This window comes from Huiozyma naganishii, chromosome 4, assembly GCF_000348985.1.
Source record: "Huiozyma naganishii CBS 8797 chromosome 4, complete genome".
Taxonomy (NCBI): Eukaryota; Fungi; Ascomycota; class Saccharomycetes; order Saccharomycetales; family Saccharomycetaceae; genus Huiozyma; species Huiozyma naganishii.
Genome location: NC_035925.1, coordinates 568690 through 592461, shown reverse-complemented (window position 1 = coordinate 592461; position 23772 = coordinate 568690). Strand labels below are relative to the sequence as shown.

General features: G+C 50.7%; 15 protein-coding genes across 15 annotated transcripts; 6 read left to right on the top strand and 9 right to left on the bottom strand.

Moving 5' to 3' along the window:
* Nucleotides 1-1610: 1610 nt before the first annotated feature.
* On the bottom strand, nucleotides 1611-3098 carry ATE1 (arginyltransferase; the record flags this gene model as incomplete). The annotated part of the gene is made up of 1 exon (XM_022607760.1): nucleotides 1611-3098. The coding sequence occupies one exon, from the start codon at nucleotides 3096-3098 to the stop codon at nucleotides 1611-1613; it is 1488 nt and encodes a 495-aa protein (XP_022464324.1).
* Nucleotides 3099-3332: 234 nt separating this feature from the next.
* JAC1 (J-type chaperone JAC1) lies at nucleotides 3333-3938 on the top strand (the record flags this gene model as incomplete). The annotated part of the gene is made up of 1 exon (XM_022607759.1): nucleotides 3333-3938. One exon carries the CDS (start codon nucleotides 3333-3335, stop codon nucleotides 3936-3938), a length of 606 nt encoding a protein of 201 aa, XP_022464323.1.
* Nucleotides 3939-4072: 134 nt separating this feature from the next.
* CKB1 (casein kinase 2 regulatory subunit CKB1) lies at nucleotides 4073-4831 on the bottom strand (the record flags this gene model as incomplete). The annotated part of the gene is made up of 1 exon (XM_022607758.1): nucleotides 4073-4831. The coding sequence occupies one exon, from the start codon at nucleotides 4829-4831 to the stop codon at nucleotides 4073-4075; it is 759 nt and encodes a 252-aa protein (XP_022464322.1).
* Nucleotides 4832-5078: 247 nt separating this feature from the next.
* GET1 (GET complex subunit GET1) lies at nucleotides 5079-5720 on the top strand (the record flags this gene model as incomplete). Its single annotated transcript, XM_022607757.1, has 1 exon — nucleotides 5079-5720. The coding sequence occupies one exon, from the start codon at nucleotides 5079-5081 to the stop codon at nucleotides 5718-5720; it is 642 nt and encodes a 213-aa protein (XP_022464321.1).
* Nucleotides 5721-5822: 102 nt separating this feature from the next.
* Nucleotides 5823-8066, bottom strand: STT3 (dolichyl-diphosphooligosaccharide--protein glycosyltransferase subunit STT3; the record flags this gene model as incomplete). The annotated part of the gene is made up of 1 exon (XM_022607756.1): nucleotides 5823-8066. One exon carries the CDS (start codon nucleotides 8064-8066, stop codon nucleotides 5823-5825), a length of 2244 nt encoding a protein of 747 aa, XP_022464320.1.
* A 450-nt stretch (nucleotides 8067-8516) lies between these two features.
* On the top strand, nucleotides 8517-10487 carry PIB2 (Pib2p; the record flags this gene model as incomplete). Its single annotated transcript, XM_022607755.1, has 1 exon — nucleotides 8517-10487. The coding sequence occupies one exon, from the start codon at nucleotides 8517-8519 to the stop codon at nucleotides 10485-10487; it is 1971 nt and encodes a 656-aa protein (XP_022464319.1).
* Nucleotides 10318-11247, bottom strand: DST1 (transcription elongation factor DST1; the record flags this gene model as incomplete). Its single annotated transcript, XM_022607754.1, has 1 exon — nucleotides 10318-11247. One exon carries the CDS (start codon nucleotides 11245-11247, stop codon nucleotides 10318-10320), a length of 930 nt encoding a protein of 309 aa, XP_022464318.1.
* Nucleotides 11248-11505: 258 nt separating this feature from the next.
* RNA15 (Rna15p) lies at nucleotides 11506-12315 on the top strand (the record flags this gene model as incomplete). Its single annotated transcript, XM_022607753.1, has 1 exon — nucleotides 11506-12315. The coding sequence occupies one exon, from the start codon at nucleotides 11506-11508 to the stop codon at nucleotides 12313-12315; it is 810 nt and encodes a 269-aa protein (XP_022464317.1).
* Nucleotides 12316-12455: 140 nt separating this feature from the next.
* MTR3 (exosome non-catalytic core subunit MTR3) lies at nucleotides 12456-13112 on the bottom strand (the record flags this gene model as incomplete). The annotated part of the gene is made up of 1 exon (XM_022607751.1): nucleotides 12456-13112. One exon carries the CDS (start codon nucleotides 13110-13112, stop codon nucleotides 12456-12458), a length of 657 nt encoding a protein of 218 aa, XP_022464316.1.
* Nucleotides 13113-13305: 193 nt separating this feature from the next.
* Nucleotides 13306-14883, bottom strand: RIM8 (Rim8p; the record flags this gene model as incomplete). The annotated part of the gene is made up of 1 exon (XM_022607750.1): nucleotides 13306-14883. One exon carries the CDS (start codon nucleotides 14881-14883, stop codon nucleotides 13306-13308), a length of 1578 nt encoding a protein of 525 aa, XP_022464315.1.
* A 299-nt stretch (nucleotides 14884-15182) lies between these two features.
* On the bottom strand, nucleotides 15183-16382 carry NSR1 (Nsr1p; the record flags this gene model as incomplete). The annotated part of the gene is made up of 1 exon (XM_022607749.1): nucleotides 15183-16382. The coding sequence occupies one exon, from the start codon at nucleotides 16380-16382 to the stop codon at nucleotides 15183-15185; it is 1200 nt and encodes a 399-aa protein (XP_022464314.1).
* Nucleotides 16383-16517: 135 nt separating this feature from the next.
* On the bottom strand, nucleotides 16518-17162 carry ALG13 (N-acetylglucosaminyldiphosphodolichol N-acetylglucosaminyltransferase catalytic subunit ALG13; the record flags this gene model as incomplete). The annotated part of the gene is made up of 1 exon (XM_022607748.1): nucleotides 16518-17162. One exon carries the CDS (start codon nucleotides 17160-17162, stop codon nucleotides 16518-16520), a length of 645 nt encoding a protein of 214 aa, XP_022464313.1.
* Nucleotides 17163-17317: 155 nt separating this feature from the next.
* On the top strand, nucleotides 17318-18520 carry RPT6 (proteasome regulatory particle base subunit RPT6; the record flags this gene model as incomplete). Its single annotated transcript, XM_022607747.1, has 1 exon — nucleotides 17318-18520. The coding sequence occupies one exon, from the start codon at nucleotides 17318-17320 to the stop codon at nucleotides 18518-18520; it is 1203 nt and encodes a 400-aa protein (XP_022464312.1).
* A 261-nt stretch (nucleotides 18521-18781) lies between these two features.
* Nucleotides 18782-21772, top strand: TIF4632 (translation initiation factor eIF4G; the record flags this gene model as incomplete). The annotated part of the gene is made up of 1 exon (XM_022607746.1): nucleotides 18782-21772. The coding sequence occupies one exon, from the start codon at nucleotides 18782-18784 to the stop codon at nucleotides 21770-21772; it is 2991 nt and encodes a 996-aa protein (XP_022464311.1).
* Nucleotides 21773-21842: 70 nt separating this feature from the next.
* TYW3 (tRNA methyltransferase TYW3) lies at nucleotides 21843-22598 on the bottom strand (the record flags this gene model as incomplete). The annotated part of the gene is made up of 1 exon (XM_022607745.1): nucleotides 21843-22598. The coding sequence occupies one exon, from the start codon at nucleotides 22596-22598 to the stop codon at nucleotides 21843-21845; it is 756 nt and encodes a 251-aa protein (XP_022464310.1).
* Between the last annotated feature and the right edge of the window lie 1174 nt (nucleotides 22599-23772).

Genomic DNA, 23772 nt, shown 5'->3' with positions numbered 1-23772 from the left:
CCCAAGCATTGTTCCAATCAAGAAATATCGAGAAATTCAGATTTAAGGGAGCGAAAACAAATATAAATTTATACGATTGCCCATTTTAGGCATCCAAAATTAAAAGTCGGTGATACTATGTGAAATAAAAAAGGTACTTTTCTTGTTTCCTCTATTTATTTTTTTGTGTGATGTTTTTTTCAAACAACCAATGTTTTCCAACAGTTGTATCTTGAAATTTAGAGAAGTCTTTATTGTATTACAGCTACTAGTAAGCATTACTTTGCAACCAAAAGAATGACTGTAAAAAATGTGCTTGTCCTAGGCTAACAAAATCTACTTTTATGACTAATCCTTCCAGACTTTTTGAAAAAACTATGAGATTCGTTTTCTTTTAATCTATCACTTTCAAATTTTGAATTTTCTTTCAAAACATATATTTCACGTAAACTAAACATAATCTTTTTACAGTCCAAGAGAAGCAAGACTCCGCACACCACTTATATGATAACATTTTATTGTCCTACACACTACAGTCTAGCCACTTCAAATGAATTGATCTCTTTAATACAAGGCAGAAGGGATCTTTGAATTATATACATCTCTATAAGTATAGTATAACTAAAAGTCATGTGAACTAAAAGAGATAGCATACTCTACTACAATGGAAAGTCACGGTGATAAAGACGCTATTGGATAATGTGTTACTTGAATGACATGGCAAATTGCGTTGACGCTGTTATAGGATAAAGTAAGCAGAATTTTCTATTATTTTCATGTAATACTGTAACGAAATTATGATATTGAGTCAATGAAAAATCGGCAACATATCAAGGCTACATAGAGCAAATGGATTAATCTTTTTGGTACAAAACAGATAAGGTCATTGAACCTTGCTTACATACCAGCATAATAAAGAAGTTAAAATGCAACAAAAAATCTTTCCTTTTCTACTTCAATGAATATTCGAGGCAATAAAGACGTTATTCAAATAAAACAACAAAGTAAAATCAACAAACAACGGCCAACATATAGTTTTCCATGAACAAATTACTTCCTCACCCGTTGGACCATTTAAATACTTTATATACTGGACTTTCTAATGTAGCAGTATCCTTTTGATATCTTGTGTTAAAATGTGTCAGTTGTCAATTCAATACAATTTCCCGTTTAGGAAATTCTTGATTATACAAGAATACAATTCATAGGCGGAAACTATACCAAAGACGTGCAAAGAGTCAAAACTACTGTGACCTCCGTCGTGATTTTACGCTGGTTCTGAAAGAAAACTTCTGTAAATGTTTTAAAATTTTACACTGGGATATCAAAGTATTCTCTTTGGCATGTTCTCTTTGGAACAAAAAACTTAGGAGATGTTTGTCGAGCATCACAATACTGTCATGTTCAGAATATTTCGTTTATGACTCCTTCAGGGTATTTAGCTTATATTTCGGATTGTTCGTTGTGTAGGAATAAGCTGGCTGTTTACCGTTACTGTCCCGTAGGTGGCTGTCCGGGAATACCATCACGACCAGTCTGTGGTTTGATGAAAATAATGTAAAAAAAATGCAGGGGACGCCATTCGGTACAATGTGGGTTAACATTTCTCCGCGAACCATTGAATTTTCTGACTATGCAATTAACATTGCCTTTTTGGTCATTTCAAGCCCAATCAACCTTACCAAATTGACAATAGCTCTCAAGTACTCTCGGTCTTCGGCCATGACGTTCAATACCGGTCTAATTCTATTCAATCCTAGATCGTAAACCATCAACTTCCCATTGAGTTCATTGATTTGTCCGGATTCAATAATCTTGAGCAGTTCCCACAGCGAGACCAGACCAGGCATAATATTCGGAAGATCGCTCGACTTCCCATCCTCATTTCTACCTTTGAATTGGAATCCGTCATCGAGCACAAAGTCAATGTTGTACTGGTTTAAAGTGCTGATATACCCGCTTATGTCCTGTTTAAGTGCTTGCCCATCCGGTTTACCGTAAAGCAGCTCTGCCATGTTACAGTTGGGAACAGCCAAAGTAGGGCGGGCTTTGGTGAACTGCTCGTTTATGGGGAATTCTTGGTAGTCTGGTCTTGCTTTATCACTAGCGACAAAAAAGTGGCCTCTATCTATGTCTCCAGTTTCATGCAAATATTTCAGCGGAACGTACCCACCCATCACTATGTCAAGCAACTCACCCCCATACTGAGCTTTATAGTTCATTTTGTCACAGTCCTCGATGTAGTACCCAAGGTAGTAATATTTTTTGTTTGTACGCGATACAATGGTCAGTTCCCTCAAAGCACTTAATTTACCGAGTGACAGTTTTTTAAAACACGGATCCCAGATGAAATACACGGATGACACTCCACTAGGCAAAAAATCCGTCACTGCCAATGCTATTAGCTTCCCGTCCAGGTAATAGCATTCATGCGAAGGCCCTATTCGTTCGAGGGCCTCATTAGGTGACAATTTCCACCAATTGTTCAGTTGCTCCCATTCTTCAAGGGTCCCCATCTCTACTTCCGCAGAGAACGGTGAATGACACAGGAACCTTTCGAAGGAGCGTCTGTTATGATCGTAGTCTTTATGCACAAACTCTTGGTATTTAGCAAAAAGGGCGTATTTTTCTTCCGTGTATACAGGTGGTGTAAACACTGTTTTGAAACGTGAAGCACTATTTTGGGTGACACCTAGGAGTTTCTCGACATAGTCAAACTGCTTGCCGTTCGAATCACTGCCAGATATGATCGGTTCTACTGTTTTGCAGAACCTCTTAACACACGATTTCAAGTCTTTCGTCACTTTCACCTGGTCAGGAGTCGTCCTAATGCTGAAAGTTCTGCAACAGCTGCGCAGCGGGTCTAATTTGTAAATAAACTTCCCGGACCGCCTGAATCCGGAATTGCAAAGCATATCATACGTCTCCACGCTCATCAGTTCACATTGGAACCCGACAGTGCTGCTGTTCGGACGTTGAGGGTCATCGGCCTCCCACGATTGCAACGGTTGGTAACTCCCAGAGTCTAAAGATTTCCCGCCCTTGCAGTACCCGCACTTCTGCGCCTCATCGCTAAAGTACCAAGGCTGCGTCACGATCAACCGCTCAGACAAATTCATAGTGGGTCAATTGTACTGCGTAAAAACGTACTGCTTGACTGTTTATATGGGAAGTACGCTCTTGGAGAGTACAACTGTACCTCTGGACCTAACAACCTGCTGTTCTGACACCCGCAACTGAAAAATTGCTGTAACATTAAAATAATATATATATTATTCCTTCTCCAAGGTGTGTGTACCCTACAGATCTGCGATGACCTGCTGTGCCAAGCGAGTGGTTGTTGACGATACAGGATGTTACTGAGGAGGACTCCACACTCGTTGCGTAGCGGGAGCGTAATAATCCGTGGGTGCACGTTTTCAAGGAGAGGACTGCACACACTCTTCAAATTATTCCCGCAGACCTTCCCTCAAGGTACGCCTACATGGGACGTGGACCAGTCCCTGCTTCGGAGAGAGTACCGTAATTTGCAGGCGAAGGTACACCCTGATGCCAATTCCAATGCGGCAACTGACGAATCCTCGACGCTGAACAAGAACTACCACACGTTGAAGGACCCACTTCGGCGGGCGCAGTATTTGATCCTGCTGCACGAGGGTGTGGATTTAACGAGCGATGAGCAGAGCAAAGCACAGTCATTCGTACCCCCCACGCTGCTGATGGAGGTGCTGGAAGTACACGAGGAGCTCCAGTACGCTGAGGATGCTGCTGTAGTCAGCAAGATCGCTGCGGAAAACAAGGCTCGCATCGACGCTGTGCAGGAGTCCCTGGGGAGGGCATTCCGCACTGGAGACTACGCTGCTGCGATTTCGTTGACCGTGGAACTCAAATACTGGACCAACCTAGCCAAGGCCATCAAAGAATGGTCCCCCGGTGCGAGAATAGACCTCTCGCATTGAAGTACAGGGTGTGATTTTATGTGTACACAGGTACTATATACATACATATACGTGTATGCCTATAGATGAACTCTTTTAGTGGGTGCCGTCTTCCTCCTCCTCAACGGCAAGCTCCATTAGCTGGGCTGCGTTGCTTAAACGGCGGGCAGTTCGAACTCACAGCTTTTGAACTCGAGCTTCTCCTCCTCCGTCTCTGGGTACTGTCTGAGCCAGTGCATCCGCTGGCCCGATATTGCCTGGTCGCTGATCTTGAAGCCGAACACTTTGAGCGAGTACGACTCCTTGGACTTCCGTTCGACGTAGTCCTCGAGCTCTTTGAAGTGTTTCAAGAACACACCGGGAAACGATGTGCCCCAGAACGCTCCCTCGAGACATAGGTACCGCGACGACTGCGGTAAGTAGAGATCCTGGCAGCTCGGGCAGTACAGCCGCACCGTGTGCTTCCCCACTGTATCGCTGAGCCCGCAGGGCAGCAGCTGCATCCCGGAGCAGTAGTACCTCGGGCAAGTACCGAAGACTTTATGGTCGAACTTCTCCGCCATGGCCTGCAACCCCTGTTTCGTGAGGATGAACCTCGCGTGGACGAGCCCGTACAATTGTTCCGCGGAGTGTTCAATGATGGAGCGCGAAGCCGGGTCGTCCGTTTCAATGGAGTCTGCAGCGGTGGGGGAGCCCTCGTCCTCGGACATCGTTTCGAGGTCCAGGATCAGGTCCAGGGCTTTCCTGTAGTGTGGGACCTCCTGTGGCAGCGAGGTCATGTTGAAGTCGTCCTCTATAAATTCCACGGGCACCTGGCAGAAGAACTCGTGGCCAAACCGCGCGCAGAACGACGGGATCCACTCCTCGTAGTTACCACTGTCCTCAGAGGAGTTACCGGCAGTGTACTCGGGCATGATGGCTGAACCTATTGCGGGAAAATTGGATAAGGTTCCCCTAGAGAGATGACCGAGGACCAACTGACACAAGCCGTTGGAAACGTGACGAAAACACTTGTCAAGAGAGCGCTCCCCCACCATCTAAGTATCCAAAGTATCCAAATTATATCAAAAAATTTTAGACGGTTTTAAAAGTGACCCAAGTCATTGACCTGCTCGTCACTTGAGAAAGAGAGTGGGTTGTGCAATTCAACCGTAGCAAGCGATGAACGGCGTTGTGGCGGTGACGCTGCTGTTTGTAGTGCTTGGAAAGGTGTTCCAATTTTATCCGAATGTGGTCGATGCTATCTGTGCGCGGATTTTCGGTCCTGCGAACGCCCGTGCGGTCCGCGAGTTGAGGACTTCCCTCGCCGAGTACGCTGCGCTGAAGGAGAAGAACATGGGTGTGTCTGCACAGGATGAGTATACGAAGTGGACTTTGAACAACAGGAAGCTGGACAAGCTGAACAAGCGGATCGATTCCTTGAAGCAGGAGGTACGGTCTGCCAACGACGGGCGGGCCAGCCGGTTCAAACATGCGAAGCTGGTGCTCCTGACGGTACCCTTCACTTTGTTCAAGTTGTGGTTTGGGAAGCATGTGGTGTACACGCTGCGGTCGCCCAAGTACTTCCCGAGTCTGGTACGTGCCGTGTGGGACCAAGGTTTTCTGTTCTACGCGATGCTGCCGCTGCAGTGGTTGAAAGGCCGGTCCGTCGCGATGGGCCACGTTAATGTGTCGCTTGGGGTGTGGTGCTGGGCGCTCAGCTCCGTTCTGGCCACGGTGGAGTTTGTCGTCAAGACGCTGTGGTTCACGCCAGCGGTGCCGAACCCGGCGAAGAGGAACACCAGCACCTCGACGTCTCTATAACGACGATTGGCTTATAAAGTGTATGTATTTTGTAATAGAAGAGGTAACTTTTATCTAGTAGACCTATAGGAGGAGGAAGGGACCGCAAAACCCCGTGGTGTTTTAAACACGCAGTTCGATCTGTGGTCTCCTCTGGGCAGCTCTACGCTTAGATTTTGCTTTTGTGGCAGCGGATACCTGCGAGAGTGGTCTGCCCTCGTTGTCCAAGTCGCGAATTTTGTAGATACGGACCATCCAGTTTGTCGAAGTGAACGCCTCCTCAAAGTAGTGCAATTCCCCCACGTCCCCTTGTGTAATGTGCTGTCCTCTGACACGGTCCTGCGCCTCACCACCGAAGAGTTCTGGGAACCCATGGTACGACATCTTGTACATGATTGAGTTCTTCATTGTGGGAGTCGCACCGGAATCGACACGGTACTCGCCCCTATCCGTGAAGAAATCTCTCTCGCGGATCTCCTCTGGCCAAATACCTTCACTGATCCTGATCATCCATAGGAACTTGTTGAGGTCGTCACCTCCGAACCCGATGAGTCCACCGAACATGACGAGGACGTACTCGACGTCGTGTTCCTTGAGGATCTCGTACGCGCGGTCCTCGGGGGACGAAAGTGCCTTCCCAACGATTGCGATGTGCGTGTTGTTCCAAGTGTTGTTGTCAACGAGCGTAGTACGGTCCGCCATACCCCCGATTTGGTACCCGTAGTCCCACCAGGCGGCGACTTTCGCGTCCTCTGGTGTGTTCATGCGGAGCCAGTAGTAGGCCTCCCTGTAGTCGTCGATGAGCGAGGTGCGGCCATCTGGTGTCGAGGATGGGAGCACGACGGAGGGGGAGCTGTACGCCGTTTGCGTGACCCAGGTGCAGTGGTACACGAACAGGTACAGGTAGAAGATGAAGGACCCTGAGACAACGAGTTTCGAAACCAGGGGCCAGATCTTCGCGCCCTCGGACTTCTTGTTCTTCTTACCCCCTTCGGCGTCATCATTGTCTTCTTGGAACAAGATCTGGGAGAAGTCCAGGTATATATCGAATATCTTGGATAGTGCCACCGCGGCGGTGATACAAATCACCGGAGTCAGCGTCAACATCAGACGGACCATGACACCCGTGAAGTAAGAACACAGCACGGAGTAAGCAATGATGAACACGTGTTCGTCCTTCAAGTCCATGAACAAGAGGAACACACCAGCTGGGAACAACCAGATGAGGAAATGTGAGTCGAAGAAGAACGCGGGCCATGCGACCGGTTGATGTTCCGAGACGGACGCGATGATTGGGATGTGGATCCTTGCGTAGTTCGTGTCCCATAGGGAGTAGAACCTTCCCGTCCAAGGTGCGATGAGCCCCATGTACGTGAGCGCAAAGAGACCCAAGACACCAACGACCATCATGACGACTAGGGACACCGCAGTGATGATCTTGAACTTCTTGTAGGAAACCTGTTGCTTGATGAACTGTCCGAGGGCGAACACTTGGATCAACCCGAAGATCCCTAGGGCGGACATGTGGTCATTGGACTTGATAGGTAGGAACCCAACGAATGGGATCTGCATTGATGCGATAGTACCGATGACGAACCAGGTGTTGTAAGCGATGTACAGTTTCGCAGTGTACCGTCCCATGAGCAACAGGCAGAACACGTGGAATGGGATCAAGTTCGTGATGAACACGTACCCGCCCCATGCGGACACCATGTAGAAGTAACATAACCCAGCACAAGTCCCAAACAGGATGGACCCTCTTTTAACTGCTTTAATCCAAAACATGAAAGTGAGCATTAGCAAAGTGATTGCAATGGCCTCGTTATCGTAAGACCCAGCAACAGACCTGGAGATATACCCTGGGACAATAGCAATGAACGCTGCCGCTAGTAACCCAGCACGAGAATCCTTAATATCGCAAGTCAATTTGTAAGTACAGTAAGCGGTGACACCAGCGAACGCTGGCGCAAACATGACACATATGTTCCTGATATCCACGGGCAGACCGACGCGTCTCAACAGATGCCACACTGCCGCGGAGGTAGTCATCAGACCAGGGTACAGAGTGCCCCCAGTGACTCTCCCTAGAGGGTACCAAGTTCTATCATCGAACCAGTTGAGGAAATCGTAGAACGAGTTCTCGACCAAGTATTTGGTGGCTCTGTAGTTGAACCAGGGGTCAAACTCGTGGATGATGGACTCGAAGTTCACCACTGCAAACAGTCTCGAGGACACTGCTGCGACGACAATTGACCCAAAGACGGCGACTTTCAGCACCGTCTGCATCCAAGCGACCGCTGCGGCCCACTCGCTCTGCAATTGAGCACCGCTCGCACCTGTGCGTGCACTCGTGCTCTTCCCAGACATGCTATAACGCTCTAGGGGTGATAAATGCAGCTACAATTGCTAGCACAAGTGCAAGTACAACGCTCGACTACAACAACTTCGACTTTTTATTTCTTCTTTTGAAACTTCAACGACAAAAACACGCGGTGCGGTGGCTGGGTCTTTGGTGTTAGACTGTGGACTGTAGACTGTAACAGTAGTGACAGTAGAAGAAGAGTAGGAGAGTAGTAACAGTAGTAGCAGTCGTTGTGTAGTTGTTGCAGTGAGAAACGGTTTTATGCAAAAAAATTATCTTGACGATAACTTCTTGTAGTGTTACATAAACATTTGTATACTTGTTATGTGTTTATCATGTAGTAGTAGTTGTTGCTATAGTTTAGTGTAGTTACAAAGCAGTACTGTAATGTGTAGTGTGTAGTAGTAGTGGTGTAATTATTGTAGTTCTAGTAGTTCTAGCAGTGTATTGTTGTTATGTATACGATGCTACGTACAGAGGGATGCCCTATTCCTCGCTCTAAGCAGTCTGTGGACCTCGCAACAGGGACACTTGCACGCGCGTTCTATGTAGTGGGCATGGTGACGAACACAACACACTCTTGTCACGCCCCCCCCCCTCCTCTGCGTCTTAGAGTTCGAGGATGTTTTGATAATAATTACCTCCTCTTATCAAACACCGAGAAGAAGAATGAGACTCACAAGGGTAGGAAAAGTCGCCTCTGTGTGTGTGTGTGCACGCAAAGTATTATGATAGAGACAGAGACACCGGGGATAACCTTCGAGAAGGTGAAAGTGATTCCGTCGAGGCGGCAGAGTGAACAGTCAGTGCTCAGCTCGCTCAGTTTGAAGTCTCTCGGGGCCACGACCACCAGTTTGAACGCAGCAAATAGGAGGGACAGGCTGTGTAGGCCCAGAGAGGACTCCGTGAACTCGAATATTGGTCTCAAACAACCGTTCACTGACGATAGAAGGCTCGATTTGGGGTCTGCGGGGACTCCGGTATCGAGGACCGGTGGGAGTTCAGAAGGGCAACAACAACAACAACAGCAGCCAGTGTCCCAACCTCCAAAACCGACGGCGACACAGGTGAGTACATCGCCACAGGATTTGACGACACAGGCGTTGAGAAAGCTGTCGTTTTTGAGGATTGGACAGGACACTGCCCCAGCTGGGGAGGAGTCGCCCGATGTCTCCCGTAACGGATCGCAGGCTGGGGAATCCAAACATACTGTATCTAGGGGCACATCCCATAGCGCACTCAGCTCAAAAAGTGCCACGTCTTCACCGGACCATCCACGCGGGAACGCCTCCAAACAGTCTTCCATCAAACAGGTCTCGTCGTTCTTGAATCCGGAAGGGAGCTTCAACCAACCACCATCACCAACAACAACTCCACAGCCACAGCCACAACCACAACCACAGCCACAAGTACAAGTACAAGCACAAGCACAACCGCCGCGGCCCGCGATGGCGAGTCCCACGCGGCCTCTTCCCTCGCAACCGGGCGCACTGCCCAAGAGGGTTCTCAACGCACACGCGAAGCAGATCAGCACACCGAAGAAGCCCCTGTACGTGCCCGCTGTGCTGCGCAATGTGTCCGAGACGAACATCCGCCCTGAGGACATGGCTACTGGTGCATCCGCCGTCGCGTCACAGGACGTCGACGCGATCCTCGCACAACACCGTGCAAAGCTGAGGGACTCGAATGGCCAGTCGAGCATCCATTCGGGAGTGAGCAGTCTCATGGACAGCTACCGCACGCGGCTGCGAGAAAGTATACGGCGTGCCCATGCGAAGAGACCACTGGGTACCCGACAGCGCAAGGGACAGTTGCTCTCGGTGCCATGGGGTCTTCTCCGTCTTGGAGCGGAGACACCACTGCAGACACTGTGGAGAGGTGTTCTGCGCGAGGGACCCCGCCACACACTGTACTTGGACGCACAGGCTCAATTCTGCGTAGATCCCAGAAGACAGGGAGTCGAGGGACACTTGGTCCGCGTCTGCGACGGGTGCGTGATGCAGTACGAAGATCTGCTCAAGTCTCTGCAGCGAACGCAACAGACACAACAAGTCAAGGATAAGGGCACACAGAAGGCTGTCCCATCCAGACAACCACCAACTACAAACAACGGGAGAAAGGACAGTATCGTTGGGTCCGTCCCGTCGATTGGAACTGGTCCAGTTTCTAACATCCTGGAGATGATGGTATGTGTATGTTTAATGTGGGAAGTTATGTATGTATCATATAAAGGCGAGGGGGGAGGGGGGAAGGTGCTCAAGAGAACTTCCATCTGTTACCACATGCCTCGCACGTACAGAAAGTGGTCAGCGGTTCATCTGCGGACCTCGTCTGCAGTTGGTAGTAAGAGACTTTCTTTTCTTTACACTTCCCACACTGGAATCTATCCGTCACGGACCTTTCGATTGTGGCGCCCTGTGCGTTGAACAGGTTCTGCTTCGTGATCTCCTCTATCTTCTGCCTCAGGTGTTCCGGCGCCAATTCCTTCGGGTCACACTGCACGACGAACTGCGGCGTCAGATCCCCATTGGTGATCTTGAACTTGAGATCCGGGTTGTTCCTCGAGATGATGTTCGAGTACACGATTCTGTACTTCTCCTTGTACTGCTTCTCAGAGGTGACGTGGTCGTATAGTGCGTTCATCTCCTTCTCGATATCCACCGCGGTTTGCAACACAGATGAAGGTGGGTGCTCGGAGTCCTTCGCGAGCGCATCGTACAGTGCCCTCACAACAGAGTCCCGCAGCTTGTTATGGTGCACCACCGTGTCGACACCATCGTTCTTACTGTTCCTGGGCTTCCCAGACAGGAACTTGGCCTCCTTCCGCGGGGATGCGGGACCCGTCGTGCCAGCGGCACCAGCAGCTGCCACAGCAGGCGCTGGCGCCGGGGTTGTAGTACTTGCGCCAGCGGTCGACGTGGCACCCGCGGCAGCGGACCGTTCCCGTTTGCTCTTGTTGATAGCGTCCTTCCACGAGCTAATTATTCGCCGCACAGCTTTAGCGATCTCGTCGTTCTTCGACTTCTTGAACTTGTTCACCTCCACCCCGACCTTCGTCTCACGTAGCAGCTTCTCCGTGGGGGAAACCCCACTCTCCAGCTTGCCCAGCAGCAAAAGCACCTGCTGCTCATCGTCCCGCTGCTTGTTCAGCGCCTTCACCACCGCAAGCACTTCCTTCGTATCCATCTACCAAACGTCACACAACCCGTTGAATCAGGCTCACGCGCTAGTCCCCACGCAGAGCAGTTCAGCAAACGCATCGCTTTAACGTAGTCTTCGTCACAAGAAGCAGCTTCTTCAATTCAAATTTACGTTTCACCAAAATTTTTCACTTTGACTGCGATGACGAACTGTTCAACACGGTATTAGCCCCCATCGCAGTTGCAGTCGCTGTTCCCTGGTCTCAATTACCGCGCGGTTGCATCTGTTCATCCTTACAAAGATATGAGTCAACACAACGCACGGTCGAAGTGCGTGTACGTGGGGTCGATCCCTTACGACCAGACAGAGCAACAAGTGCTTGACCTGTGTTCGAACGCTGGGCCCGTGGCGCGGTTCAGGATGGTGTTTGACCCGCAGACGGGCAGGTCCCGCGGGTACGCCTTTGCCGAGTACAGGGACCTTGAGTCCAGCGCTGCAGCGGTCCGCAACCTGAACGGGTACCCGCTCGGGTCGAGGCACCTGAAGTGTGGGTACGCTACCGGGAGTGACCTGGACAACAACAACAGCGGAAGTGCGGGCGGTGGTCTCATGGACAGCACGATGCAGGAGCATGGTGGCGAGGGGATGCGGTTCCCTGGGCTGCCCGCCGGGGTGGACGTAAACATTAACATGACGACGCCTGCGATGGTGATATCGAGCGAGATCGGGAGGCTGACGAGGCAGCAGCAGCTGGACACGCTGCGCGGGTTGCAGAACTGGGCACGCGGGGACCGGGCCGGTGCGCAGACGCTTGTAGGGGAGTATCCGCAGCTCACGTTCGTCATCGCCGAGTTGCTACTGACGACAGGGCTGTGCCAAGTGGACGATCTCACGCAGCTGGCCACCACGAGGCAGAACGAGGACCAGCCCGCGACAGAGGCCCGCGAGGGACCACCCGCCATTGACGAGGAGACGTACAAGAGACAACTCGCGCTACTGCGGCAGGTGTTGCAGCTTTCGGACAGCGAGATAGCGGCGCTGCCGGATAACGAGCGGATGACGCTGTGGGACCTGCGGCAGAGGACAATGCGTGGCGAGTTCGGTACAGTGTAGCAAGGCCGCAATCGCCATCAGACGGTTCGCTCGTCCATACATCATATACGTTACCTATGTAGAGCTTGACTATAATAATATACACGCAGAGGGCACTAATGCATTGCACCTGGGGGATATACCTTTCCCCCCCGGGTGTCTCACTGTTGCAGAAAGGTCGAGACAAGTCCACGTTGCAAAGTGTACCCGTCCCTGCACGCGTTGATCAGTTCTGCAACGTTATCCGAGGGGAGTGGGCCCTCATCGGCCCACACGCCTACGATCTTGTTCCCCGCGTCGCCGAAGCACACGACTGTGCCCTCGTGTTCACCAGCGCACACAAGATCCGTCATCTCTATCCCTGCGTCCACTAGCGCTAATACTATCCCTGGGATGAGCTGCACGAGGTAATCAGCAAGGGACGCACAGTCCTCGATGTTGAAACTGACAAACACGTCGATCCCGGACTTCGGGTACTTCTCGAGGCACACACAGGACTCTAACACACTCACGAGAAACGCGCCCAGTTCCTTCAACTGGCCCGTCGGAAACCTTTCGCTGCGCGAAAGCACGACGTTGACGGTCCCATTCGAGCGGAACTGCTGCTCTCGCGTCGGCCGCGGGCCGTATACTGCAGTAAGCAACGACATGCTCTCTGTCTCAACAAGACTCGACCCGTTGCTGTTCGCAGTGACCCGTGTCGTGTACCTCGGCGTGCGGACGTCCCGTTGCGGTTTCTCCTGTTGCTCGGTCCGCAGAAAAGCCAGCGGTTTGGCCCCAGCGGGCCCCAAAATTCGCCTCCTATCCTGCACGTTCATTGCCCTACCTGTTCCAACTTGTTAAAGACGCAAACGAGACCGAGAACGCAGTCTGACATATGACAATGAGAGACCGTCCTCACTGCTATTTTCTATGTACATTAAAATTTTTCCACTGAATTCGAGATCCGGCGTCACAAATTCGAGGATAATAGTGATATTATATTTGTATTGAATGTATTGAAGTTTGGGTTCAGTAGTCCGCCGGCTCGCTCTCCAGTTCGTGTAGTCTCTGGGCCTCGAGCTCGCGCTTATCGTCACCCTGCTGTGCTGTAAACTGCAGGTTCGGCGTGTACTCTGGGACGGCGTCCCCAACCGGGCCGTCGAGGGTCATCCACTCGTTGAAGCTCGGCAGAGGTTTTGTACGGCGCGTCGTACCAACGACTATCTCGATGGACATCCCCGTAACGTTACGCAGTCGTTTGAGTTCCTCGACGTTGACCATGTCCGTGTACTTGATGCTCGGCTCGTCTATTGATGCTGGCGCTGGCGTGGGTGTCACTGCACTGGCAATAGGCCCAACGTCCGCGGGCGCACCGATCAATTGGAGCACTTTCTTGTGTAAGTTCCCGTGTGCAATGCCGCTGCCACTATAGGAGCCCACTTCGGACCCCCCGCGTTCGTGACCGCCGATGAGCTTGTTGGACTCTGTGTATACGAGGTTCTTGCGGGAGAGGTTGACCATGACCTCGACGTAGTACTGGAACGTAAACCATTTCGCCGTAGCCGTTGACGTAGCAAATGCGTCCAGCGGCACCTTCAGCGGGACGGTCCCCTCGAAACGGAACCCGGAGGCCGCGTCGACGTGCAGCGTCACTATGTTCTGGCATATGTCCTTACGGAACGTCTCCATGGACTGGCCCTGCTTGACCCTGCATATTCGTACGAGTGTGACGATGATCCCAGCGCTGTGGTAGTACTCCTTGTAATGGTCCACGTTGACGGTCACGGGGATGGTTTCGCCGATCGCGTAGCCCGTGTGCGGGAGCGTGGCCGTGATCTGTACTGTCTTATCTGCGTTGTCGTGCGGCTGCTGTTGCACCGTGAGACCTCTCGACATGGTGGTGAACGTCGAGGAAGTCGCGTCTGCGATCTCCTGCTGCGTGCCGCGCTTCATTACCATCCCTGCACTCTGCAGAACCACTTTCTTGGACCTACCCTTCTCCCAGGGTTGAACGTCTACCGGTCGGAGCAACTGGAACGGTTGCGCGCAAAAGGAAACTGTCTCTGGGAGGATCCCATTCTGCAAAGTTTCCAACTCGCACCGTATGAAGTACGCGACGGACCCTCTCTCAAACCGAATTGAGCTGGACAGCACCTTCTGCGGCACTTTCACGCGGAAGGGGAACCTGTGTGTGCCCTTAGAGAGCCCATTCAATGGGGTCCCCTGGTCCGCCGCCGCCGCCGTGGCCCACTGCTCGTCCGTGTACCCGCCACCGGACAAGAACGTCGCCCTCTCGAGGAACGTGTTCACTCGAGACCCCCTCAGCGGTGCCGCTGGCGGCCTCACTTTACACTCCCCACACAAAACCAGCCGTATCCTCACATTCGCGAGATCCCTCCTGATCTCGACGACAAGTTGTCCCTCAATAAACTCCGCGGGTCTAAACACCCTGTGCGGGTCGTCCAACACCACAAGCATCCCTCGTACTGGGCCCGGCGTGGTGAACGGTCCCCGGTGGTGTTCCCCCATGGCAGCGACGCTACTGCTGCTGCTGCTGCTTCCCCCGCTGCTGCTGCGGACGGAACGGTGGTTCTGCCCGCCGCCCATGATGCCCCATATCCCCATCTGCTGCTGAACTCAGCTGCCAATGCTGCTACTGCGATGACCGGCGGCCGACTGCGAGAGAGATCTCTCTTCGAGACGTCGATCGCAGGTCTTCGACGTCTCGAAATATTTTCTTGGCAAAAAATGACAATTCGAAGAGCGTTGACTGCAGTTGATGGTGATGATGACGACGATGTTGCAGTTGTGCTAGGAGTGTGAACAAGTATGTACGGTCTAATATACAGATTGTGTGTTTATGAATGGTGTTTTATTGTGCTAAAGTGAGGGGGAATGGATTCCGATCAGTCGAAGGTCTTCTTCTGACCCTGGAATGGTGCAGAGCTTCTGGCTTTGCCCAATGGAGAGTTGTTGGCGCCAGAGCCGGATCTGAACCCGCCACGGTCGCTACCGCCGCGGAAGCTACCACCACGGTTACCACCGCGGTTACCGCCGCGGAACCCACCGCCGTTACCACCACGGTTACCACCGCGGAACCCACCACGGTCGTTCTGAGGTCTTGGTGTGGAGAAGTCTAGTCTGACGGGTCTGTCGTTGATGCTCTCACCTTGAAGCGCGTCAAGGGCTTTCTTGGCGTCCTCGGTGTTCGTGTACTGAACGTACCCGAACCCCTTTGGCTGCTCCGTCTCTGGGTGCGTTGGGATTCTGACGGAGATGATCTCACCGAACTTGCCGAAGATCTCGTACAGGTTGTCCCTGTCCGCGTCGAAGGACAAGTTACCCAAGAAAAGCGTGTCTGATGGTTCTGAGGGGACGTCGCCGAATTTCTTGGCACGGTCGTTGCTGGCACCACCGGCAGGTTTCGAGGTCGACATGTCGACGTTGATAGGTCTCCCATCGATCTCTTTACCTTGCATCTCCTTTAGAGCCTTCTCAGCGTACGAGATGTCCTCGAAGTCGACGTACCCGTACCCCCGAGAACGGTCTGTACCACGCTCCATGATGACACGCGCACTGACGACACCGCCAATTGGGGCGAACTCGTTCTTCAACCACTCGTCGTCAACGGACCAGGACAGACGGCCAACGAACAACGTAGCAGGTTCCTGGGTTTTGGACTTCTTGGTCTCGACCTCGGCTTCCTCCTCTTCATCGTCAGAGGCTTTACGTTCCTGGTCGTTAGAGTCAGAAGACGAAGAAGAAGCGGATGCGGAGTCAGAGTCTGAGTCGGATCCAGACTCAGAGTCAGAGTCGGATTCAGAGTCGGACGAATCCTTCTTAGCAGCAGGCTTCTTCTTGTCGTCACTGTCACTCTCGCTCTCGTCAGAGGACGAGTCGGAGTCGGAACCAGACTCAGCAGCCTTGGTCTCCTCGACCTCCTCGTCTGAGCTGGACTCGGAAGAGCTGGAGTCAGAGGAACTAGACTCAGAGGAACTGGAAGAACTCGACGAGCTCGAGTCGCTCGACGACGAAGCGGCAGCCTTCTTCGAGGACGCGGCGGCCTTCTTCGAGGATTTCACAGCAGCAGCAGATGACTTGGCCATTATAATACGTGTACAGTGGTCTGGGGGTCTGTGTTTCGAGACTACAAAGCCCAGAAACGACCTGCTCATCGCAAGAAACGGGTTCTTTTATAACGAAAAAACTTCACTGAAAAATTTTTTCACTGCGAAAATTTTTCACTGCGAAATTTGCACCAAAAAATTCTCGAAGCGGGCGATGCCCTGGTCGAAGGAGCCCTTGCCCTTGGTGTTGTCGGTGTTGCTGAGGGCTGCTTGGAGGGATTGGAGGAGTGTTTCTGGGGTTGGGTGCTCGCAGGCGTGCAGGAGTCCCATCTGGGCGAATTTGTTCGCGATTTGTAGCTGGTGGTTGTCCATGGGTGCGCCGTTGACCACTGCGACGAGGGCGGGTCGTGGGGTGTTTTCGCTGGGTTGGCACCGGAGTGCGTCGAGGATGGACCCTGTCCCCGCGTGGGAGATGATCGCGGTCACGGGGACGCCCGTGTGGCCGCCGATGAGGTCTTCGACGCAGATGGAAAAGGGGATGCCCGTCACGTGGACGGCGCCGTTCAGGGCAGTGTAGCAGTGTATCTCGTCACAGCCGAGTTGTTCTGCGGTGTACACGGGATTGGTGGCAGACATGCGGGGAGAAGTAGTTACGGCTTTGTCGAACTGCCCCCCCCATTGGCGGCCGAACTGGATTATGACGCTATGGATCCCGAGAGCGTGCATGCCGCGGAGGAATTCAGCGGCTAGAACACTCTGTACAAGTTGCGGGAAGGGTACGGTTGCACCGCATGTCACAAACAGCGTGTCCCCAGGCATCGTTGGTCGTTCTGGGGTCCCGTCTTGTTCTTGTTGTGGTTGTTGTTATATATTCAAAATAATTTATACATAAAATGAGTATTCGTTGTTTTGCCACCCTTGCAGATACAAGAACACTCGCACAGAGACGATACACCAACACGGTTACCGACAAGATGACCACGGTGGTGCACGATTCAGGGGTGCGGCCGTTCTTTGAGCAGAAAGTGCAAGAGACGGAATTGCTCATCAGGGCCAAGTCTGAGAACGTGCGGAGGTTGGAGGCTCAGAGGAACACTTTGAACGAGCGGGTACGGTTCATCAAAGATGAGTTGCGGTTGCTGCAGGAGCCCGGGTCGTACGTTGGGGAGGTGCTCAAGGTCATCTCAGACACGAAGGTGCTCGTTAAAGTGCAGCCGGAGGGGAAGTACATCGTCGACGTGGCCAAGGATATCAACGTGAAGGAACTCAAAGTCTCGCAGCGGGTGTGTCTCAAGAGTGACTCGTACATGCTGCACAAAGTGCTGGAGAACAAAGCGGACCCGCTTGTCTCGCTTATGATGGTCGAGAAGGTCCCCGATTCCACTTACGACATGGTCGGTGGGCTTACGAAACAGATTAAAGAGATCAAAGAGGTCATTGAGTTGCCCGTGAAGCACCCAGAACTGTTCGAGTCCCTAGGGATTGCACAACCCAAGGGGGTCATCCTTTATGGTCCACCGGGTACGGGTAAGACTTTGCTAGCTAGAGCAGTGGCTCACCACACGGACTGTAAGTTCATCCGTGTCAGTGGTGCGGAGCTCGTGCAGAAGTACATCGGTGAGGGGTCCCGTATGGTCCGTGAACTGTTTGTCATGGCCCGTGAACACGCGCCCTCGATCATCTTCATGGACGAGATCGACTCCATCGGGTCCAGCAGAGTCGAGTCCTCCAGCGGTGGTGGAGGAGGTGGGGACTCCGAGGTCCAGCGGACCATGCTCGAGTTGCTCAACCAACTCGACGGGTTCGAGACGTCCAAGAACATCAAGATCATCATGGCGACGAACAGACTAGATATCCTGGACCCAGCACTGCTCAGACCGGGTAGAATCGACAGGAAGATAGAGTTCCCAGCACCAACACTCGCGGCAAGGACGGAGATTCTCAGAATACACTCCCGTAAGATGAATCTCACCCGTGGGATCAACCTCCGCAAGATCGTAGAGAAGATGAACGGGTGCTCTGGTGCAGACGTCAAGGGGGTCTGCACAGAGGCAGGCATGTACGCCCTAAGAGAACGCAGAATACACGTCACGCAGGAGGACTTTGAACTCGCAGTCGGGAAAGTCATGAACAGAAACTCGGAAATGGCCATCTCACAGGCAAAACTGTTCAAGTAAGGGGGGAACACTCTATCTACCACACACACACACTATATATATATACACACGCTATATATATACACACACAAGCACACGTTATGTATCCATCAACAACTCAACTGGCAGGAACACTGGAACAAGTGTTGGTTCTGCCGCTTTTGTCGTTCCAAATCTAAATTTAATAAGAGGTTGAAACAACAAACAACGAAGCACCAACACATACACACAGAATACACCCACCTACGCGCGCCACACACCCGATTGAGAAACGGTACCCAAATGGCAGAGCAGGGGAACACAGAGGACGCGCGAAGACACACCGCGGGGGGAAAGACCGTGCCGAGCAACGACACTCGGAGACGCCCCTCGAGGACAGCAGACGGCGCCACCTTCCAGAAACAGCAGTACTATAACTCGAACAGCAAGTTTGCCTGGCCAGGGTACTATGTCCCGCAGATGTACTACGTCCCACCGGCGGGCGTGTCAGGGGAACTTAGCCCGAGTCCGCCCAGGGAGATACGCGGGGACCCGCCCGTACAGCGGAGAGCCGCGACGAAGATTGAGATCACGACTAAGTCAGGGCAGAAACTCGATTTGAAGGAGCTGGGCCACCATCACCAGCACCAGCACGCGCACCGCGAGGAAGGTCCCGTGGGTGAAGTGACATCGACTGCCGCGTCGGTGTCCGCGTCGGAGTCCCCAGAGAAGAGCAGGAGTCCAGAGAAAGTCGCTGCGCTTAAAGCGCAGGAACCCGCGACGGTGCCCGAGACAGCGGCGACGACGACAGAGGGTAGCAACGGGCTGTCGCAAGCTGAATTGAACAAGAGGAATTTTTTGGAGCAGGTGAGATTGCGGAAACTGATGTTGGATAAGAAGAAGGGTATCTTGGAGAAACCTAAAGTTGTGCCAGCTGCAACTACAGAGGATAAACTGGGGAAACCGGATACACAGCAGAAGGCGAACGGCGGTGCACATGTACAGACAGTGGAGGAAATTGTCGCGGCGAAGCGTACTGTTCAGGAGGGATCTACAAACGGTGTACAAAACAAGGCTGCTACCCCAGGGGAGCAGACTGACGATGTAGGAACTGCACACACAGAACCGAAAGAGCAAATACTTACAAACACACCACAAAACGAGAAACTGAAACCTGAGGTCCAGGAAACTGCGAAGATTCTTCCAGACGAGCAAAACCAGGCGGAAAACCTTGATGTTCAAGAGACTTCAAGAATTGCCAGAGACGAAGGGGTAACCGCAAAGAGCTCTCCAGATCAACAAGACCAGGTAGAGGAACACGAGGTTCAAGAGACTGCAAAGATTTCCCCTGAACAGCAGGAAACTACGAAGAATCCTTCAGACGAACAAGACCAAGAAGAGAAGCTTGAGCCTAAAGAAAATACAATGATTTCTCCAGACGAGCAGAAAACCTCAAGGACTCCTCCAGACGAACAGAATGGAGTTTACGAAAAATTAGACACTGCAAACACTGCAAATCCTGCTGAACAAAAACCTGTACAGGATGACGCTGGCGAGAAATCCGAACAGACTGTCCCATCGACAGATGAATCCGGAACGGTCAACGTTAAGAAAGTTGCTTTTGAGAAAACGGTGGATGAACAAGAGACAAGCGCAAGCAACGAGAACAAACTCGCATCGTTCAATGTGACCCAGTTTCTTGACAAATTAAACTCTACCCCAAAGATCGAAGACATTTTCAAGTTCCCATACCCAAGTACAGTAGTACAACCAGAAACTCGCTACAAGTTGGACCATATCAAGTACGCGTACGGACCCTTGTTCTTGCTTCAATTCAAGGAACCCATTCGTAAAATAAGAGCAGACTCGGAATGGCTTCGTGACGCGCAGCAGAAAATTGTGATTACTCCAGCAATGAAAAAATCCTCCTCCAATAGACAAGGGGGCGGCGGTGGCGGTGGCGGCGGCGGTTCGAGTAACCGGAATAGTGGATTCGGGTCTCGTTCTGCATCCAGGAAGTTTGATGATAGAAAATCAGGGAGGACGAGCTACACACCAAGGAGAGAAAGAATGGAAAACGCTACACTGGGCAGGAACTCCATGCGACAGAGAGAACCTCCAAAACCAGTTGAACCAGTCGCACCGCTGGTTCCAAGTGCCAACAGATGGGTTCCAAAATTCAAAGCGCAGAAGTCAGAAAAGAAACTGGCACCTGATGGCGTAACGGAACTGCTTGACCAAGAGGAGATAACGAGGAAAATGAAATCACTGCTGAACAAACTAACTTTGGAGAAATTCGATCCAATTTCAAAAGATATCTTAGCCATTGCGGATCAATCGCAATGGGAAACTAACGGGGAGTCGCTGAGAAACGTGATAGAGCAAATTTATTTGAAGGCATGTGACGAATCGTACTGGTCCTCCATGTATGCACAACTTTGTGGTAAAATCGTTAAGGACTTGAGTCCAGAGATGAGCGACGAAAATTTCCCAGCAAAGACGGGGCCTAAATTGGTATTACACTACCTTGTGGTTCGGTGCCACGAGGAGTTTGAAAAGGGCTGGACCGATAAATTACCAACAAACCCTGACGGATCCCCACTAGAACCGGAGATGATGTCCGATGAATATTACGCTGCAATGGCTGCAAAGAGAAGAGGTCTTGGTTTATTAAGATTCATTGGCTACCTGTACAGACTGAACCTATTGACTGGGAAAATGATGTTTGAATGTTTCAGGAGACTAATGAAAGATCTGAATGACATCCCATCTGAGGATATCTTGGAGTCTGTGGTTGAGCTTTTGACTACTGTTGGGAAACAATTCGAACATGACAGTTTCAGTACTGGCCGCGGATCTTTATCTGGCTCGGTACTATTTGATAAACTTTTTCAACAACTACAAGCTGTCATCGATGAAGGGAAAATTTCAAGTAGGATTAAGTTCAAGATCATTGATGTGATGGAACTGCGGGATGACAAGAATTGGCATAGCGAAAAGGCTAATCAAGGACCAAAAACTATCAAACAAATCCATGACGAAGAAGAGAAGATCCGTGCGTCGAAGGAGAATTCGAGGGGAGGTTCAAGACGAGGAGGTAGTGGTTTTGGGAGCAAACATGGGGGAAGTAGAAGAGATAACTTTGGCAGTGGTAAGAGAGATTTCTCTTCCAGAGACAGTAATCCATCATCGTTCCATTCTAGTAAAAATCCTTTCCAAAGCAACAACAAGCCACCTCGAGGACGTTCTGCCAACAATATGTTTGATGCACTAAGAGGTGCTGGCGATAATTAGGACCGATTACAATCACATGTATTCTAATATGCATCCGTATGTAATATATAGTATGGATCAACATTACACTTCATTTCTGTAGTTGGCGTTGCCTCTCCAACCCTTCCCTCCGTTTCCTTTCGAACCTTTCAGCCTTTGTTTCGGGTTGCGCTGTCGTTTCTTGCAAAGGCTTCCCAATAATCTCATTTTGGATCTTGTCGTATAATTCGCGCATCTTCCTCTCATTATCCTGAAACTTCATCAACGTTATGTTGTTCAGCATAGACAGATACCTCTCTTCAACAAACAGCTGCAATTGATCATCTAGGAAAGTACCGATCGGCACGTCCAGTTTGATGCTAATGCGCACGGCAACAATGTGATTGGACCCAATGCCACTTTCTCTAAATCCACAAGACATGGCAGTGTTATATAATTGGGATGCACTCGCAAAATCTCTACACTTCACGTGCAATATGAACGGTTCGTACTTGTAAAGAATGTACCTTGTCGTGGAATCCGTTCTCATATCTTTAGCCACGGTAAAGTTGAATTGAGAAGTCCAGTCACTTACAGCATTCTTATCATGCGTAACAAAAAGCCATTTCCCACCGTCTCCCTTCCCACCAATCTTAGACTTCACATCTTTAGAGCCTTCTGCAAAGACGCTTAGCCTCCCGGAGCACGACGATGTCGTCACCATATCCTCATGGGAATTTATTAGATGTATTATTGGCAGACATAACTCGTCAATTGAACCCTTTGGAGACAAGTCAGGCGACACAGATTTAATTTCTGATAGTATAGCGGATTTCTTCTGGTCGAAAGCGTTTTGTTTGGGGGCCATAGCGACAGGTGCTGGTTTGCTCGAGCCGCGAAACTGCTCATCGCTGGAATGTCGTTTGATCAAAAAATTCTCTATTTTTTTGACTTAATTATGGAAGAAACAAAGGAACTTCCACCGTACTATCGACTGGGAACAAGAAGATAAACGAGGACAAAATGTACTCCCAAAGCTTGAACTGCAAAATATATTCACCTTGACTGGAAATATAAAACCTTGGCGCTTTTTTAAGTACAATTAGAAATCTGGGTAAAATACAGAATGCAGAAGAAGTTATTGAAAATATATTACTTAACTGGGGGTCATATTCAAGCGAAGACTTAAATACGAACTGCACCAAGTCGACACAGTATATTAAACACCAGCTATCACCGGGATAAAAAAGTAGCATGATTGTGTGGTGATGCACTACCGTAAATTGTATCCCCGCAAATTGTTGACTGACTTATCAATTATTTCAAACACGATTTTGCAGTGACGGAGTCATTTGACCAACCTTGTCAGTGTGCAATGTATATTGAAATAGACTCTTGTAGTGCCAGAAAACACGATTCCTGCTTCTTCTCTTCCCTGTTCAACATCATGTTCTAACTACGACTACGATAAACTGGAGGAAGACAAGTAAAAGCCCACTGGAACCATTTTGAGCTCAAAACAGACATTTCTGACAAGGAAATTGGTTAATGTCATGCCTAACTTTGAGAAAGAGAAAACAGAGTCCATGCAAGACAGTGAACAAGAACTCCAGGGCAGCAACATGTTTCTTTTTTGCAAGATTGTTATAACAGCCGCCACCTCAGTGACATATCAGCAGACGTACAAGAACAAGAATACCATATTTCCAAGAAGACCTTGTACTATTTCAAAATGCTAAACACAGACTAGTTCTACGTACTCGTTACCTCGCAGCGTAGCCGCTCATTTCCACTCCAATTGGCAAAGCCAATAGTCTATCCCCGGGCAGTCACTGTGGGGGGCATCGTGTGGAGATGATACGAGATATCTGGGCCCACAGCTTAGACACAAAGGGGGACAGACCCTTGCACGGCTACTAACTACCGAGAAATCCTGCTACTTATCGTACCCTCTCATCGCAGGCAAAAAGTACGAAATCTGATTAAGTAAGCAAAGAATGTCAGAAAAAGAAAAGAAAAGAAATTGAAGGTTCCGCGGAACT